This window comes from Aotus nancymaae, unplaced genomic scaffold (genome assembly GCF_030222135.1).
Source record: "Aotus nancymaae isolate 86718 unplaced genomic scaffold, 86718_ANA_hifiasm-v0.15.2.pri h1tg000012l, whole genome shotgun sequence".
Taxonomy (NCBI): Eukaryota; Metazoa; Chordata; class Mammalia; order Primates; family Aotidae; genus Aotus; species Aotus nancymaae.
The window spans coordinates 1053745-1071978 of record NW_026988423.1 but is presented as its reverse complement, the minus strand read 5'-3'; the positions used below and the strand labels follow the sequence as shown (position 1 = coordinate 1071978).

Here is an 18234-nt window from a genome sequence, read left to right as displayed (position 1 = left end):
AAAGATTAATTCCTCAATTTTAAGATTATAGTGGCAGGGTAATTCCCAGAAACGAGCAAGTCCAAGCTGTGATGACAAGGTGCTCATTGCTGAAGTGGGCATGTGTATGAGGGATGTGAGAATTGAGGAACTTTGAGCTAGGTTGTTGATAGTTTATGGATAATAGAATTCCCGTAGTGATGGCAGCTTTGGAGTAGAAAGAAATGTTGGAGAAGAAAGTAAGCCAGCTGAAAAAACCCTTAGTGAGTGAGGAGGAACAATTAAAGGTGGGTGGGTGATAGTAACAATGAGGCTGTATATTGAGAAGCCATGAACCTTAGAGGAAGAAGTCTTTTATATGTGAAGATGCAAAAATAATACTCATGTAGAAGCCTGAGAGTTCAGCTGGGAAAATGCTTATTTCATCTTTGGGCTTTGTTAGATGTGGGAAAAGAAAAGAGTCTTTTATTAAAGGCTGCAGGGAAGTGAATTCCTGTGAGGGGAGGTCAGCTGAGGCAGAGGTGAAGAAGATAATCCTGTTGAAGATGTAGGAGAGTTTATTCACTGTGGACTAAAGAGTTCAGATAAAGATGAGGAAGAGAGTTAGTAGTTGAAGAAAGACTTAGAGAAAAGTGGGTATAGGAAACACACGTAATATGGTAATGAACATATGCGACAGAGTTGACTAGAAGTTTTAGCGTTTGGAAGAGAGGCCCAGTTTGACAAGGAATATTTGGATGGACTGGGGTGAAGTGTGTAGGCGTAGGAAATCTGAGGACAAAATGGTATTGGTTACTTACTGAGGTTAGGGACTGCATACTTTGCTCCAAGTTCGAATGCCTTGCCAATTACAAGATTCTTATTCTTTAGCAGTTTGTAATTTACCAAGGAGGTGGCCATGTAACCGAAGTTCTCTAGTCTAATGTGGAAGGTGTTAAGTGTGGTTATAGACAAAGTCTATGAAAGTGTAGAAGACTGAGAGTTCCAACTGGAAGACCTGGGGAAGACTTCTTGGAGAAGCTAGTTTTTTAAACCAGGTCTTAAAGGGTAGGTAGGATGTTATTAAATAGATTGGGGTAAAGGAACATTCAATTTTGGAAGGGCCTGAAGCAAAGCCATGAATTTGGGGAAACACAGAGCTTGTTTGTGGAACAGTTCATAAAAAATAAACAGAGAGAGCTTGACTTCAAGATGAGCAGGGAGAAATGGAAAAAAAGCAGTGGAAATTAGAGTGTGTTATACCAGTAGCTATGGTGACTACAAGCATGCACAGAGCCAGTATGACAAGAAAAAAAACAACTACAGAAAAGAGAACTATGCATCCTGGTGTGCCCATGGCCACCTTCAGTCTGAGTTGCCGCTAACGGCATCGTTTACATTTATACCAGAAGCTTTAACAGGTCTACTGCGTTCCTGTGTGCCTGTGTTCCTGTGTGCCTGTGTGCGTTCTCACTCACCGTCTTGCTCTTTCTCTTGCTCTCTCTCTTTCTCTGTCCCTCTCTCCTGTGCACTCTCTCTCCTTCCCTCCCTCTCTTCTCTCTCTCCTCTCTCTCTCTCTTTCCTGTCCCTCTCTCCTGTGTGCACTCTCTCCTTCCCTCCCTCTCCTCTCTCTCTGTTACTGCTGTAATCACAAGAATCGTACAATGATGTATTCCCACTGCTGTGCCCCTCAGCTCCTCAGTATTTGCCTGGAGAGTAAAACCGTTTGTTGACTGGTTATATAGAAATATACATTAGTGCTTATTCAACTATAACATTGTGGATCATAATATCTACTTATGTTTGTGTGTGTCTGAAAAGAGAAGTTAATAATTAAAGGTTATTTACCACACTTTTGCTTGAAAGACTGATTCTTTGAATCTGAGACTGCAAAGCTTAAGGTGCAGTACCTGGATTTGTTTATTTTATTTCTCTTAGATTTATTTACTTTATAATTTCATGCTAAAGAGCCATTTGGTTTCTTTCTTTCTTTCTTTTTTTTTTTTTTTTGGAGACAGAGTCCCACTCTCTTGCCCAGGCTAGAGTGCAGTGGTGCTATCTCAGCTCATTGCAACCTCTACCTGCCAGGTTCAAATGATTCTCATGCCTCATCCTGTCAAGTAGCTGGTACTACAGGCATGTAACACCACACCTGGCTAATTTTTGTATTTTTGGTAGAGAGGGGGTTTCCATGTTGCCCAGGCTGGTCTCGAACTCCTGAGCTCAAGCCATCCAACCTGTCCTCGGCCTCCCAAAGTGCTGGGATTACAGGCATGAGCTACCGCATCCAGCCAGGGAGCCATTTGGTTTCTTTGTGCTATGTGCTACAATATTCTTTCTGTCAATATTATTTTTCTAGAAAATACACTATTTATAATTTCAAATTATACTTGATTGCCTTTTTCTCTTCTCCCAGAAGGGCATATGCATATAAAATAGCATTATACATTTGAACTTGCCCCAGATAGACTTTATGAGATGTTGATTGCTGTATTGTGTTTGACTGTATGGAACAGACTCTACTGCAGTGATTTAAAAAATTTAAGTTTATTTATTTTAAAAATTTTAATTTTATTTAATATTATTAATTTTTTGAGATGGGCTCTTGCCATGTTGCCGAGGCTGGTCTCAAACTCCTGGGCTCAAGCAATCCTTGTCTCAGCCTTTCGAGCACCTTGGACTACAGGCACACACAGCTGTGCTTAGCCATTGATGTTACATAACAAGAATTCCAGAGGTAGACGATTGCTGGCCCGGTGATGCTACAAGAACGTATGCTCATCCTATGCTTTGGCTCCCTGTCCTCAGCAGGCCTGATGTTGCTAATGTTTGTAAGATGGCTCTTGTATTTCCAAACTTTATATTCTTGTTTCAAGCAAGAGAAATGGGAAAGGATAAAGACTGCCCTGCTGTTTCTGCCCTTACTTTATTAAGAAAATAAAAGGTTTCCATAACCACTAGCAGACTTTCCACTAAATCCCACTGACCAGAATTGACTCACATAGCGAATAGCAAGCCTCTTATCTTCATCAGGGCACAGACTACCCTGATCAAAGTCAGGGAGAAAGGGGAATCTGTTCCAAGTAGGGAGCTAACAATGTCTGTCAAAGTACTGTGCCTAAAGTTTAATTATTTTACCTGTTATTTTAATGCAAATGACATTCAATCAGAATTTAGCTACAAAGAAAAAGGAAAATATTCACGGCCTGTCACTTTTTCTTTCCTTACATCATAAAACTATATAATACAATTTCTTATGCCTGCTTTTTTGTATAATAGCATAGGTTGTTGGAAATACTATGTTGTATTTGCACTGGAGTACCATTTTCCATTCATTTAAATGAAGTGACAGTTTCTTTTTTGGGGAGGTGATTTTCATATTGTATAAGTAGTTTAGTTATTCTTGTTATAGACAGGTTTATAATGCATATATGGAGTTTATTTTAAAGGTAAATGTCACAAACTTAAATATCACAACTCTAATATAAAGTATTTCATCAAAATCTAGTGGAAAAATTTTGACTTCTGGCGTAAGAAAGACTAATATCTTTAGAAAAATCCGTTTTTAAAAATCTGAACTTTAAGACTCCATTCAAAATATTTGACCTTTTTCCACCCTTAATTAATTTTAACTTTCTTTTACTAAGAGGAAATTATATCAATTATTCAGTTGTGGCATACTGTCATAGTTTTTTAAAATTTAACAAACATAATACCTGTTAACAGTGTACACAGGTCCTGAAATAGATTTTGTGGAAAATAAAAAAGAAGTAGATTTGTGCGTGGTAGCCCATGTGTGAAATCTCGACGCTTTGGGAGGCTGAGTGAGAGGGTTGTTTGAGGCCAGGAGTTTGAGGAGAACAGCTTGGATAACATAGACCTCATTTCTTGCCCCCCTTCCCCACCAAAAAAAGGCATAATTTTTGTTCTTGGGACACTAGTTGATGAGACAAAATAAACAATAAAAGATAGTATGTGATCAGGTATAAAAGTTTGGTTGGGCGTGGTGGCTCATGCCTGTAATCAGCACTTTAGGAGGCCGAAGCAGGTAGATCACCTGAGGTCAGTAGTTTGAAACTTGCCTGGCCAACATGGTGAAACCCCGTCTCTACTAAAAATACCAAAAAAATTAAGCCAGATGTGGTGGTGGGCACCTGTAATCCCAGCTACTTGGGAGGCTGAGACAGGAGAATTGCTTGAACCTAGTAGGCGGAGGTTGCAGTGACCCAAGATTGCACCATTGCACGTTAGCCTGGGTGACAAGAGTAAAATTCTGTCTAAAAAAAAAGTTTTATAGGAATTTAAGAAAGTAAAACTGCGATTGATTACTTATAATGGAAGAAGTAGATATTCAACACAGGGTTGTTTGATGTGGTGGGAAGGTACAAAGAAGAGCCTTTCTTTCCATCCTCATCTGCTGTTTTATTCATTCACCCTTGTTCAACTATTTGTAGTGTCTGAGATGTTCTGTTGACTTTGATACTTCCATACTTGCCTTTTGTTTGTTTTTGAAATTTCCTTGTTTGTTGGCCTGATAATCTCCTATCTTTCAAGACTCAGTTTGAATATCATCTCCTCTGTGAAATCTTCCTGAACTTCCTGGCCAGAGTTGGCTGCTTCCTTTTCTTTTCTCCCAAAGATATCTGTATGTGTGTGGGGTGTTTGTGCGTGAGTATATGTGTGTGTATGTGGGTGTATTTAGAGTCATCACATTGCACTGCTTATTTACTTGTCTGTCACAAGCTTTGAGCTTCATGAACATGGGGAGGATATCATATTTATTTCCAAATCACAGTGCCTGGTGTAGTGGTTTTGTACGTTGGCCCACTCAATGAATGTTCTTTGGATGAATGGATAAAAAGAAGGAATGGGGTAGATGAATGGATAAAAAGAAGGAATTAGCGTGGTGTGTCTTCATGAGTATTGGGAGTCTGTCCAGAGGGAACTTAGATCATAAGAATACTTGACCCAGCAGGAATTGTTTATAATTTGTTAAGATTTAGAGATAAGATTGAATAGGCAAAGCAGAACTTAGGTGGTAGTGGAAATTATAATAAATAATGGAGTTATATTAAATACAATGTCTGAAATTGGTCTTTGATGCCCCCATTTTGCCAACATACTGTCCTTTTGTATTTTCGTAGTGCCTCCACTTCTCATTCAGAGAATTCAGTGCACACAAAATCAGCTTCTGTTGTATCATCAGATTCCATTTCAACTTCTGCCGAGAACTTTTCTCCTGATTTGAGGGTATGTATACTATTTTAAATTTCTGATGAAGTACTTTCTGTTAGATATTTGTGGCCAACACTATCAGTATAACTAATTTAGCAGGAGATATTGATGGAGTATTCTCATAGATCCCAGTCTACAAAATATCCCAGAATAGGCCAGCAAATTTGGAATGCTTACTTATTTGTAAAAGAAAAATGTGTAATTTATCTCTGAGGTTGATCACCTCTAAGTTCTTTGCCAAAAGATGATTAATGAATTTTTTTGTGGTATAAAAGATTTTTATGATTATTCATATAACAGCCAATAATAGCTAACATTTATTGAATACATACTGTGTGCCAAGCATTGTTCTAAGTGCTATACATGAATTATCTCCTGTAAAACTCTCACCAATTCTGTCAGCATTCTACAGATGATAATAACTTGTAGAGATTAAGTAATGTGTCCAAGATCTCATAGCTAATAAATTCTATTGCCAGTGTTCCAGCCCATGCAGTCCAGTTCGGGAGCTAAGTCACTTAAACACTGTGTGATAGTTCCACACATCATATTATAGTTTGTAAGTATTCCTCTATTTCTTAAAGGTCTCATTTCTATGAAATTAACCACATTAGAGATACCCTGTAGAACTCTGCATTTCTGGATTCATCTGCTTTTCTGTAACTGCTTGTCCATGAATGATTGAGAAAACAAATTATATATGTAGTGCTAACCCTTTACCCTTACTTCATAATCTTTATTTTTCTAAAAAACACAAAAAAATAAACATTTATATCTCATGGTTCTGGAAGGTGGGAAGTCCAAGATCAGGCATTGGCAAATCCATAATCTGATGAGGGTATGTCTTCTTGTATTCTCACATGATGGACAGCATGTCAGAATCTTTTTATTCCGAACAACTGGCTGCTTTCTCACTGGTTACACTTAGGCAGTTTTAGCTAAAACATTATGCAGTCATTTGCTGTTGAGCATATGTTGAGGATACTTATATCTTTTTCAACCATTTCATTGTCAAAACAACAAGAAGACAACATCTGTAAAATCTTCTGCATATTTCTTATTACCTTTTGTGAAATTTTGTAACATATTAGATGGGGAATATCATAGTTTAAAACATCACTAAAAATTAGAAGGGCTTATCTTCATAATCTGGATATGTATTGTGATAATTATGATGGCTTCATGATATCATTAGGCATTATCTTGAAGCACACAAAGAGCAGGGTTCATTGTTAACAAGAATGGTGATAAATCCACTGTTGCTTCTCAGGTCGTTACTGCTTTAAAATATATGTATGTATCTAATATTTCCTTATTCATTACATTAATAAAAATCCACCAAGGGCCGATGGGCTTCTTAATAATTTTGAAATGTCTTGGCCTAATTTTGGTCAGATTTTATTAGGTACAAGCATCATCAAACAATGACTAACCTCATACTGTGACTGAAAGAATTCATACTAGGAATAAAGGAATGTCGCTTTTGCTACTTGCTTATGCCTATTTGTTATTTTCCACCTGCTGTTTCTTGTCTGAAACATTTTAAACCATTTGTGTCTATTTGTGAATGTTAGTTTAAACTACTTAACTCAACATACATGTGAGGTACAGTACATTACAGGGTGCTGAAAATGGGCAGATGAAGGAGGATTCTCCACTATCAGCTTATCTCTGCATGTAGACCTCCATCATTTCCTCAGGACACCTGAGGAAATAAATAAATATTGAATGACTGGCTTACATTTGGACAAAATGAGGGCTATAGTGCATCTGTTAATCTGTATAGAAAATATTGTAAGGTTTTCTAACTTTTCTTAAACTTTTAATTCTAGAACAGTTTTGGATGCATAGAAAAATTGCAGAGATAATAGAGTTCTTATATACTTCACCTCCAGTTTCACCCATTATAACATCTTACATTAGTATACTACATTTGTTCCACATAATGAACTGATATTGCTAAAGTCCATACTTTATTCAGATATCCTTAGTTTTTACCTAATGTTCTTTTTCAGAATCCCACCCAGCAAGATGCCATATTACATTGAGTAGTTATGTCTCCTTAGGTTTCTCTTGACTGGGACAGTTTCTCAGACTTTTCTTGTTTTTGATGACGATATCAGACTGTATCTTGTTTTTGATGACTTGATGGTATTTTATAGACCATGTGACATTTTACTCATTCAAGTGGTGTTACGTGTTTTGGGTAGGAAGATCACAGAGGTAAAGTGCCATTTTATCACGTTTTATTAAGGGTACATATTATCAACATGATTATCACTGTTGATGTTAACCTTGATCTCTTGGTTGAGGTGATGTTAGTTTTTTTCACTGTAATTATTCCCTGTGCCTCTCACCCACCCAGATGCTGTACTTTTTGGAAAGAAGTTGCTATGTACAACCCACACTTAAGGAGTAGGGGTTATACTTCACCTCCTTGAAGGTGGAACATCTCATAACATTTTTTTTCAATTCTGCGTGGGAGATTTTTCTCCCATTTGTTGATTTGTTTAAGCTTTATTTTATTACGGACTCATGGATATTTGTTTTATACTTTTTGTTACAACCATAACTACTTTATTGATTCCAGCTTCAGATTGAGAGTTCTTTCAGTTAGGTCTTTTGTTCCTTTGCCATACTCTCATCATTGTGCTGTTTTTTGAGCATTTCCTTACTTTCTGGCACGACAAGATGTTCCAGACTCATAATATATGTTTCCTCCCTCAGTTCTAGAATCATCATCTAGTTTTCATAGGAGTCCTGGTTCCTTTTTTTGGAAACCAAGATCTAGCCACTAGGTGTGTTTAGTTATTACTTTTTTACAAAAGAAAAAGTAACAAAGCCTTTTCCTTCTGAAGCAAAAGATCATTTTGCACCTGTACCGTTTGGCGATAATACGATGGGTAGGGTGATTATAAATACATATTTGTTTGGAATAGACCTCTTTATGCCTGTCCCTTCAGGTTAAATGTCAGACATAAATGTCTTCAATTACATGACTATCTTAGCACCAGGTTACAAAAGGAGTCTGTCAAATCTATACATCAATTCTGTTTGCAGGAATTGTTTCAATATATCCCGTTAGTGCCTTACTAATTAGCATCTTTCACAATTTAGGAGGACCCTCAGAGAATTTTCATTTGCTGAATAAGCAGATAGCTATTAAATTAAGAAGATGGTTTTAGGCAACGAAGGTTAACTGTTCTTCCCTAGGACAATGCCTAAATGGGCCGAGAAAAAAAGAAAAGTAATATGGTGTTAAGCTACATGTTACCCAGTTTCCTCATTTTTAAAGGTATCTTTAATTGTTCGATATATCTTTACTTGAATTATAGTCTTCAGCTGCTGGAGGGAGATCAATGAGTAACATTAAATTAAGTGTTAGTATCATTTAAAAATGCAGCCTGATTTCAAATCTATATTGCTTTTAGAAAGAAGGTTGGATGGTAGAAGGCATGTGCTTCTAATAATTAAAAAAAAAAGTCTAGCCTGCTACTGTGATAGGTATTTGTACATGCCTCATCTCTTTTAGCTTTCTCAACAGTCCTGTGGTCGATTTTTTTTTTTTTTTTTTTGCGGGGTGGGGCGGGGCGGGGGTGGGGGGAAGGTTGAGGTGGGAGAAGTGATGTGTTTCTAATAATTAAAAAAAAAAAGTCTAGCCTGCTACTGTGGTAGATATTTGTACATGCCTCATCTCTTTTAGCTTTCTCAACAGTCCTGTGATCCAGTTGTTATTCCCATTTAACAAATGAGAATCCTGACAGTCAGAAAGGGTGAACTAAATCATGTATTTAGTGGCACAGTTGGCTGTTGCCCTTATTTTATCTCAGGTCATTCATACTCTTGTAAGGTACATTTACAAGGAGAGACCCCTCCGATGATTTTGCTGCTAAGCTTTTTAAAATACTAAGTGAGATTTTCTTAATTAATAAGGAATATCTTTTATACATTTTGGGAATGAAAATAGTAGGTTTCAGTATTACTTTCTTAATAAATATTTGAGAAGTGCTTTTCTAGTAACCAGAAAAGGAGAGTTTTATAATAAAATTTGATTTCCTCTCTCAATTTTGTTAATTGATGATGATGATTGCTTTCCATGTGTATACCTTTAGCAACCATAAAATGGTAGTGTTTTAATTATAGGCAAAACTAACTACAGACAGCTATGTGCTGCATTTTGACTATGCTTTGGCTGTTAGGTGTGGATGAAGGGTTTGAATGTAGTGTTTTTGAAAATTATCATTCACAGATGATTTGAAGCTGGTTAACCTCTAGGCTTCCAGTTCTTCACAAAGCCTCATTGCTTATTCATGTCCTGAGCCTTCACATTTTAGAAGCTCCTTTTTAGTAAGAGCTTTTACATAGAAAGTGTAGAGAACATAATACATTGAAACGCTAATCTAGTTTCATTTAAAATATTAAATTGTATAGGTTTTTTGCTATAGGTACTGTAAAATGGCACTTTCTAAATATGAAAGCTTTTTCTATAAGGAATTTGGTATTCAAACAAGATTTGTTGCCTCTGCATCAGTAAAGCAGAATGGAAAATGGGTTGGGGAGATAACTAGTCTAGATATATGTTGAGCTTTGATTTTTCAAGTGGAATTCTATTTGTTTTACTTTTTTGCCTTGTTATCCTTGTTTGTTATGGAAAAAGTCTTATACAGATGTAATCTCGGAAAAATTGGGCACAAATCCTGGCTTTGTAAATTGAATTGTGCTTTTCTAGTGACATAACTGTAGTGTTTTCTCTTTGCTTCATTTGTTCTCCCCCAGAAGTAAAACTTACTTAATTTCAGTTTTAAAATTTATCAAATTCTTTTATATAGAATTTTAAGTAATGCAATTTAAGGAAATAACTCATCTGCAGTTTTTAAAATTAGGCTTCTTTTTACTAGAACATATTTCTGAAGTTTGCCACTTAGTAGAATTAGAACTCAGGGAACTATGTCTGGTTGTTTATTTGCTCACTGGAGAATCAATCCCATAAAATGTAGAATTTTAAAATTCAGATGTACAGCTCTACTTATTTATTGGTTATAATTTGTATAGCACTGGGTTTTAATTAAAGTATGTGCCTCAAATGGTGGTGATTGAAAGATAAAAGTCAAACTGTGCAGTAGTTCCTTTCCTTTGTGAAGCCTGTGGTTTTATACTGTTTGTCCACAATTCAGAATTACATATTAAATAGAATTATGTCTTTTATGTCTTTGTTGTAGAAGTCTTATGTACATGTGTATGAGAAAGGATATATTTTGTTCTTAGCCATCTGTCTTGCCTTGAAATATTTAATAGGCTTAATTCAGGCAAATGTGCTTATCTCTTTAAAATTTGTGTTATGTTATGCATATTTTCTTTATGAATCAAACTTGGATTATTTTTTAGCTAGACTATGTTCATAAATGTGATATTGACATGTACTGAAAATATGCAGATCTATTCAGAACAAGTTAAGGAGTCTCACAGAGCATATGTTAGCAAGTGAGCAGTGTCTATCACATAGTAATTATTTTAATAGAGAAGAAATGATCGTTAGCATTTATTTATGATTAACACCTTCACCTCCATTACCAACAATATCAACTCTTAAGAACCTAGCAATTGAAAAAACCAATCTTAGCCAGATAAAGGATATCCATCAGAACTCTACAATAAGCCTCATCTTTAATGATGAAATACTAGAAATATTTTCATTAAGCTTAGCAACATGATGATTACTATCTCCACTTTTATCCAGCATTATGCTGGAAATCCTAGGCAGTAAAATAAGAAAGAAAAAATAATAAATGATACAAGAAATGAAAGGAATAAATAAAACTATCACCACTTTTATCCAGCATTATGCTGTAAATCCTAGCCAGTAAAATAAGAAAAGAAAAAATAATAAATGATACAAGAAGTGAAAAGAATAAATAAAACTTTCATTATTTGTAGATGATCGTCTGGGAAATCTGAGAAAAATCTATATACAAACTACCAGAACTAATTATATAGCTTGGCACTGTTGCTGGATACAAGATAACATAAAAAAGATCATGCTTCTGTACCTTAGCAAAAATGTTTCGAAAATGTGATTTAAAGAAGATTTCAGTTATAACAGTAACAAAAGTACCTTACTTAGGAATAAGTTAAAATGAGATGTAGAAGAACTTTATAGAAAACTTTATTAAAGAAGCTAAAAGAATATCTAAATAAATGGATGAGTAAATTCAATAGCCTGCAGATGTATAATATTTTCAAATATATCTTAATCGAATATAATTTCAGAAAAATTCAAAAGTTTGTTTTGCAGAACTTGGCACAATTTTAGCTGACTCTAAAAGTTATATGCAAGCGTAAAAGGTCAAGATTAACCAAGAGGAAAAATAAAGTGGGGAGATTCACCCAGTTAGACATAAAGCTAAAGTAAATCAGGATACAAATCAATCAGTCAAGTTTAGGAACTCTGTATATGACAGATGCAGTATAACAAATCAGTGTGAGAAAGAATGAATGAACTATTTGTTTAGCAATGCTAGGGTAGCCATGTTTAAATTTAAAAAAAGTAACAGGTTGGATTTTTAACTCACATAGACCAACTAAATTCATTAGATTGAAAACCTAAAACTGAAAATAAAAACTCCAAAATTTTAGAAGAAAATATATGACAATATTGTTATGATTTATGTTATCAGGAAGAATATTTAAAATAAGACTCTGAAGTATTACCTTTAAAGAGAAGATTATTATTTTTATTGTGCTAAAATGTACTAATTTTATGTGACAAATTCCATATGTGAAGACTGGAAAGACAAATCACATTTTGGGATAGAAGACTTGCAAAGAATATGTGTAATTGATAAAGATTAGTATCCAAATATGCAAAGAACATCTACAAATTAATAAGAGAAAATGCAACCCAATAGCAAGTTGAGAAAGTCTCTGAACAAGAAATTGAAGGAAAAATATATACATAATATTTAATAAATATATTTTAAAATGTTAAACTTCACTATAATCAGGGAATCAGGGATATGTCATTTTTAAAGCAACTGAGAAAAATTATTTCACATTTGTTAGATCAAAAAAATTAACAAGTATGATAATACCAAGTATTGCTGGAGAAGTTGGTCAGTGGGAATTCTCACACAGTGCTGAAACAGCCACAGTAGAGACAAATATAGCAATATCTACAAACGCTCGTTCCTTTTAGCAGTTCCAGTTTTACTCATGTGGAAAGTCCCACATTTATTCCAAGAGACTGGAATAAAGATATTAATTGCACATTATTATCGCTTCTCGGCCTTTTGGCTAAGATCAAGTGTAATTGCACATTATTTGTGAACATGAGAAGTATAAATCATTTGATAATTATTAATAAATTGTGGTATATTCTATGACAGAATGATATCTATCTAGCTAAGTGAGTTTCAATACACTAACTACTATATATTGATTATAGACATATATGCTGTTCGGAAAACACACGAGTAATGTATAGAATAGCTTACAGTTTCCCTCCTGCTTCACCACATCACCAAAGGCCTGTTTACCTCAGTTCTTTTTACATGTCTGATTTCCAACAAAAAATTACAAGGCAAAATTTATACATAAGAATTATAGCTTTCTATTATAAAAATACATAGAAAACATAAGAGAAAGAAAAATTATATTTATAATAATTAAAAATGTAAAATATCTAGGAATAAACTTAAATATGCAGAAAAATATGAAAAACTTTAAAACTCTGCTGAGTGATAAAGATGAATACTTAGACATACCTTGTATTTGAACAGAAAAGCTCAATATTTTTAAGATTTTAATTTTTGCTTATTTTATAAATAATATGGTAAAAATTTGACAATTCTCCAGTTTGTAATGACAAGTCTGGAAACAATACAAATGCCTTTCAGTGGGGAGGATGATTTTAAGAGTATATGTTTACTATTGAATATGTGCAGTATGAAATGAATGGTGGATCTCCATTTGTTTTTCAGGATAGATTCAAAATCCAAGGATAGAACATTGTGAATAATAAATTCCCATTTGTTGACAATAGTAGGTGGAGTGATAGAAGAGGCTGTGGGTACATAAACAGGTGATACTAGTTAAGAGCAGGTTGAATGGAAAGAATGAGACATGTTTGGAAGCTATTGGAATAATTCTAAGTAAAAGTTGCTAAAGGACATGTACTAGGATAATGGCATAATGCTTGGTAAAGAACGAATCTTAAATGTAATGTACACAAAGCTACCTGAACATTGCAGATTATAGGGAGAGAGGAGTCAAAGATGATCCCAGGTTTCAAATGTGGTGACAATACATGGTTCATTTCTCATCTGCCCTCCCTTTCTCTGTATCTTTGCTATTTCTTCTCTTATTAGTGGGGTAATGCTAAAGTTTTCTTCATCCCTTGCTTCCCCCACTCTCTTTCACATCCTCTTTCTTCTTCATGGTTTCAGCTGTCATCTCTTTTTGGATCACTCCCACATTTTTACCTCTGGTTCTGATCTCTTTCTCAGCCTCTGGTTCTTCATATCCCTTGCTTGCTTGGGATACTATCATGTCATGATCATGGTCTTAGTGTAATCAGACATCTGTTTGATTCCAGCTGCTGTTGGGAGATATATGTCACCTTGGAAAAGTACCCTAACTTCTGTAAGGATCAATTACCCCATTTACAAATGGGCATATGAATACTACTTATCTTTCAAGGGTGCTAAGAACACTGAATGAATAATGATCTTCTAAAAACAGTACATAAGCTGGTCTCATTCTCCTTGGTATGAGACAAAATGAAAGTAATTTAGATAATATTATATCTACCTATCTTCTGTTTTATTTGTTTTTGTCAGATAATCTATTATGAACCATCATTTATTGGAAAGGACTGCCTGTAGTATAGCTCAGAAGGACACATCAGAAGGTGTGGGGCTAGTCCTTATTGATGGAAAAGTGGGACTGTATTAGTGGTGTGGGGAATGAAAGGACAACATTTAGAAATAGATTAAATATGAGAGTCAAGGAAGCATTGAATTGTGACTTAGCTCATGTATAGAATAATGTGTTATCCTTTAGAGATACAGGATTTTTTGTAGACGTTTTAGCAGAAAAGTGAAGGAGTTGACATTTATTCCATTGAATGTACCTTGCGTGGTGGTGCATTTGTTACAATTGATGAAACAATATTGATACATTTTTATTTTAATACTAAAATACATAGTTTGCATTAGGGTTCATACTTTGAGGTACACATTCTGTGGGTTTTGACAAAAGTATGATGGTATATATTCATTGTTAATGTATCATGTGGAATAGTTTCAGTGTCCTAAAAATCCCCTTTGCCTCACCTCTTTCTTTTTCCCCTCTCCGTGAACAGACAATCACTGATCTTTTTCTTTGTCCACTTTGTTGCCTTTTCCAGAATGTCATGTAGTTGGAATCATGAAGTGTGCAGCCTTTTCAGATTGGCTCTTTCGCTTAGTAATATGCTTTCAAGATTCCTCAAGTCTTTCCATGGCTTGATAGCTAATTTATTTTTATCATTGAATGATATTCCTTTGTATAATGTACCACAGTTCATTTATCCATTCACCTACTAAAGGTCAGATTGCTTCTAAGTTTTCACAATTATGAAAACTTGGATTTTAAGATGAAAATCTGGAAGTTTTTATTGATATTAGGCACATTAGTTTCTTAGGGCTGCTATAAAAACAGAGTACCACAAACTAGGTGGATTAAAACAACAGAAATTTATTCTTTCATAGTTCTGGAGCCTAGACATTGGAAATCAAGGTGTTAGCAGGGTTGACTCCTGCCAACCAAGAGAGCTTTGAGGGAGAGTCTATTCCATATCTTTCTCACAGCTGCTCGTGAGGGTCAGTCATCTCTGATGTTCCTTGGATTGTAAATGCATCAGTCCAGTCTCTGCTTCCATCTTCATAGAGCATTCTTCCTGTTTCTTCACATTGCTCTCTTCTTGTGAGGATACCAGTCATATTGAATTAGGGGCCCACCCCATGCCAGTATGACCTCATCTTAACTAACTGTATCTGCAACAACCTGTTTCCAAATTAGGTCACATTCTAAGGCACTGGTGCTTAGACTTCAGCAACATTATTTGAGGGCACAGTTCAACCCGTAGCATGAAGTGATGTTTTCTAGACCATTCTTTAGATAGTCATCCTTTTTGTTGTCGTTGAATCATGGATGGTGTTGTAACATTGTCCAGCTTTTGCTAGTTGTGGTTTCAGCTGAAAAGCCAAAGTGTCCTTGAGTGTGTTATAAAAAGAAAGGGCTTCCCTGTGCTTGAACGTGGATGTACTTTCACACGTGTAACCAATGAGATCTATCCCAGATGCCAGTCTGTGGCTCTGCCTTGTTAGATTTTTTGTTTGCATGGTTTATTTGCCTACTTTGTGGTTTGTCAGTCAAGTTGTAGGAAAAAAAAGAATAAAGTATAATTGATATAAACAGTTTTCTTTAGAAGGATTATCCAACAAAAAATAAATTACTAAGAAAATCCTTTTTTTCCTCATCTGGGTTTTAGCACAGTACATAAAAAAAACTGGAGGATAGTTTATAACTATATAGACACATTTTTCCCTTCGGGTGATTATTATTTAGTGTTTTGCAGATTTCAGACAAATTCTTTCCTATTTTTCTACCATCTAACTGTTCCACATGAAAACTGACTCTTAAACTTGCCAACTTCCTGATCCAGTTTATAGTAATTTCCTAATTGTGTGTGTGAGAGAGTGCATTTTTGTGTTTATGTGCCTGTGTGTGTGAAAAAGAGAGAGAGAGAGAGAAGAGAAAGGGAGGGAGTGAAAGAGAAGTTAAAATGACATGGAAAATTACTGGGCAGTTTGAAAATCATTTGATGAAGCAGGCGTGGAAGAAAATCAGGGCTGGGAAGGGAGCAATACCAGACTGTTCAGTAGGAATAAAAAAAAGAATTATAAATTTGAATCTTGTGTTTTTTGTTTTCAAGTAAGATTTTTAATAAGATGATCAGGCTTTTCTTGATAATAAAATGATGAAATATTGTATTAAATGCTATCAAGGAGCACATTTATGGAATCTTACCAGCCAGAGCATCAGAGGCAGGCAGGGTTCTGATGCAGCTGATAGAAAACATGTTGGATAGCCAGTTAGTAACATTATTTTGATTCAGTAAGAGAAAGTGCTAAATGTATCCTTGAGGATTTCTCTAGGAGTGAGTTTTCCTCCCTCAAGTCTGAGGGTTATGTAACTTATTCTCCACTAAAGATATTTACATGTGAAGGCAGAAAAACCTAACGGACCAGACTGGCTTTGCTCTCTTGGTTCCCAACCCCCATTGTTTTTCTTTCTTTTTTAAAAAATGTCTTTAGGTTCTGGGGTACACGTGCAGATCATGCAGGATTGTTGCATAGGTACACACGTGGCAAGGTGGTTTGCTGCCTCCTTCCCCCGCATCATCTATATCTGGCATTTCTCCCCATGTTATCCCTCCCCAACCTCCCTACCCGCCACTGTCCCTCCCTAGTTCCCCTCTACAGACCCCAGTGTGTGACGCTCCCCTCCCTGTGTTCACGTGTTCTCACTGTTCAGCACCCGCCTATGAGTGAGAACATGCGGTGTCCTAACCCCCATTTTAAGAACATAGGTTCCTGGTGTTTTTGAGTTGCTGCTCTTGTTTTGACCTCACTTCATTTATTCATTGAAATCTACTTTTTCTCTTCTTCCATTGCTGACATACCTGAGATGCAATTCTTCTCAAGTAAAATCATCAAGTATTATTCATACAATTGCTTCTATATGTTTTATAAGCCTACGGTCAAAGTTATCACTTTTCCAGTGTATCATATTCCTCTTTATTTCTGCCACCATAGACTATCCAGGATTCTATTTCTTTCCTAGATTACCATCATTTCATCTTCATTCTTTTCAGTTCTGTACCCTCCTTAACCATGCCGTCTGCCCCTATCAAAGGCCTGCAGAGATTTTTTTTTTTTACATGACTGGTCAAATTTAAAATCCTTACCTTCTTCCCAGTACTTTATTATAAAAATCCGTGAACAGAAAGTTTACAAAGGACCCTGCTGTATCCACTATTAGAATTCTGTCATTAACATTTTACCCAACTTCCTTGTTTTTATCTCACATCCATCATCTGTGTATCCATCTATCTATTCATTAGCTTACATCTATCATCTGTGTATCCATCTATCTATTTATCTAGTTACTTTTTGATGCATTTCAAAGTAAATTGCAGACAGTACTTTTCCAGCTAAATATGTCAGCATGCAGATAAATATGATACCTAGTTTTTCTTTTGATGTAAAACTTATATCTATTGAGATACAGAAATCTTGTATACATTCTGTGAGTTTAGAAAACTGCATACAACTATAGAACCCTAATCCCTGTCAGGATAGAGAACTTGTCACCCCAGGTACTTTCATCATGCCCCTTCTCAGCCCACACTGTCATGCTCATCCCCATGGCAACAACTGTTTTGAATTTTTTCCTACTATAGTTTTGTCTGTTGCAGAATTCCATATAAATGGACCCATATGATAGGGACTCTTTTCTGAAGGTGTCTTTAATGTAATGTTTTAAAGTCCTTATTCTTTTTTTGAAACCCTTCACTAGGAAACCCTAAACTTTTACTCCATTTTTATTTCTCAAGCCGTCTCCTTTATTCTCTCAGGTAAACATTAATCTGTTAATTTTCCCAAGTTGTGTCAGACCTGTGGAGTATTGCTGCTTCTTCAGTCCTCATAGGAAATGAAAGAAAGGGAAAAGATTCGCTGCTTTCCTTAGAACAGTTAGATGCTTACTATTCTGTAGCTAAATCTAGGATATTGTAGTTAGGAGTCAGAGAGAGATTGATTTATAGTTCCCTATATAACATGCCTTCTGGAATATTCATCCCTTTGATGAGCATTAGAGAAAGTGTGTCATGTAGGGAATCTCTTGAGCAGAGAAGAAAAGCACCATGTGAATACGCCATTTTGGTAAAAGACAGTGAAAACTTCTGTTGACGCTTCTATTAAGTGAATAATAAGTACAGAT

General features: G+C 35.5%; 1 protein-coding gene across 6 annotated transcripts in view; it reads left to right on the top strand.

The window, feature by feature from the left end:
• MTMR2 (myotubularin related protein 2) overlaps positions 1-18234 on the top strand; it is an 85279-nt gene that overhangs the window by 34444 nt on the left and 32601 nt on the right. For 5 of the 6 annotated variants that reach the window (XM_012454752.2, XM_012454763.2, XM_064375347.1 and 2 more), the window contains one exon: positions 5103-5208. In XM_012454752.2, the coding sequence (XP_012310175.1) occupies positions 5103-5208 (106 nt within the window). Of the gene's footprint in view, positions 1-5102; positions 5209-5676; positions 5753-18234 lie in introns of those variants that run through there. The other variant, XM_064375348.1, reaches the window with a different exon arrangement.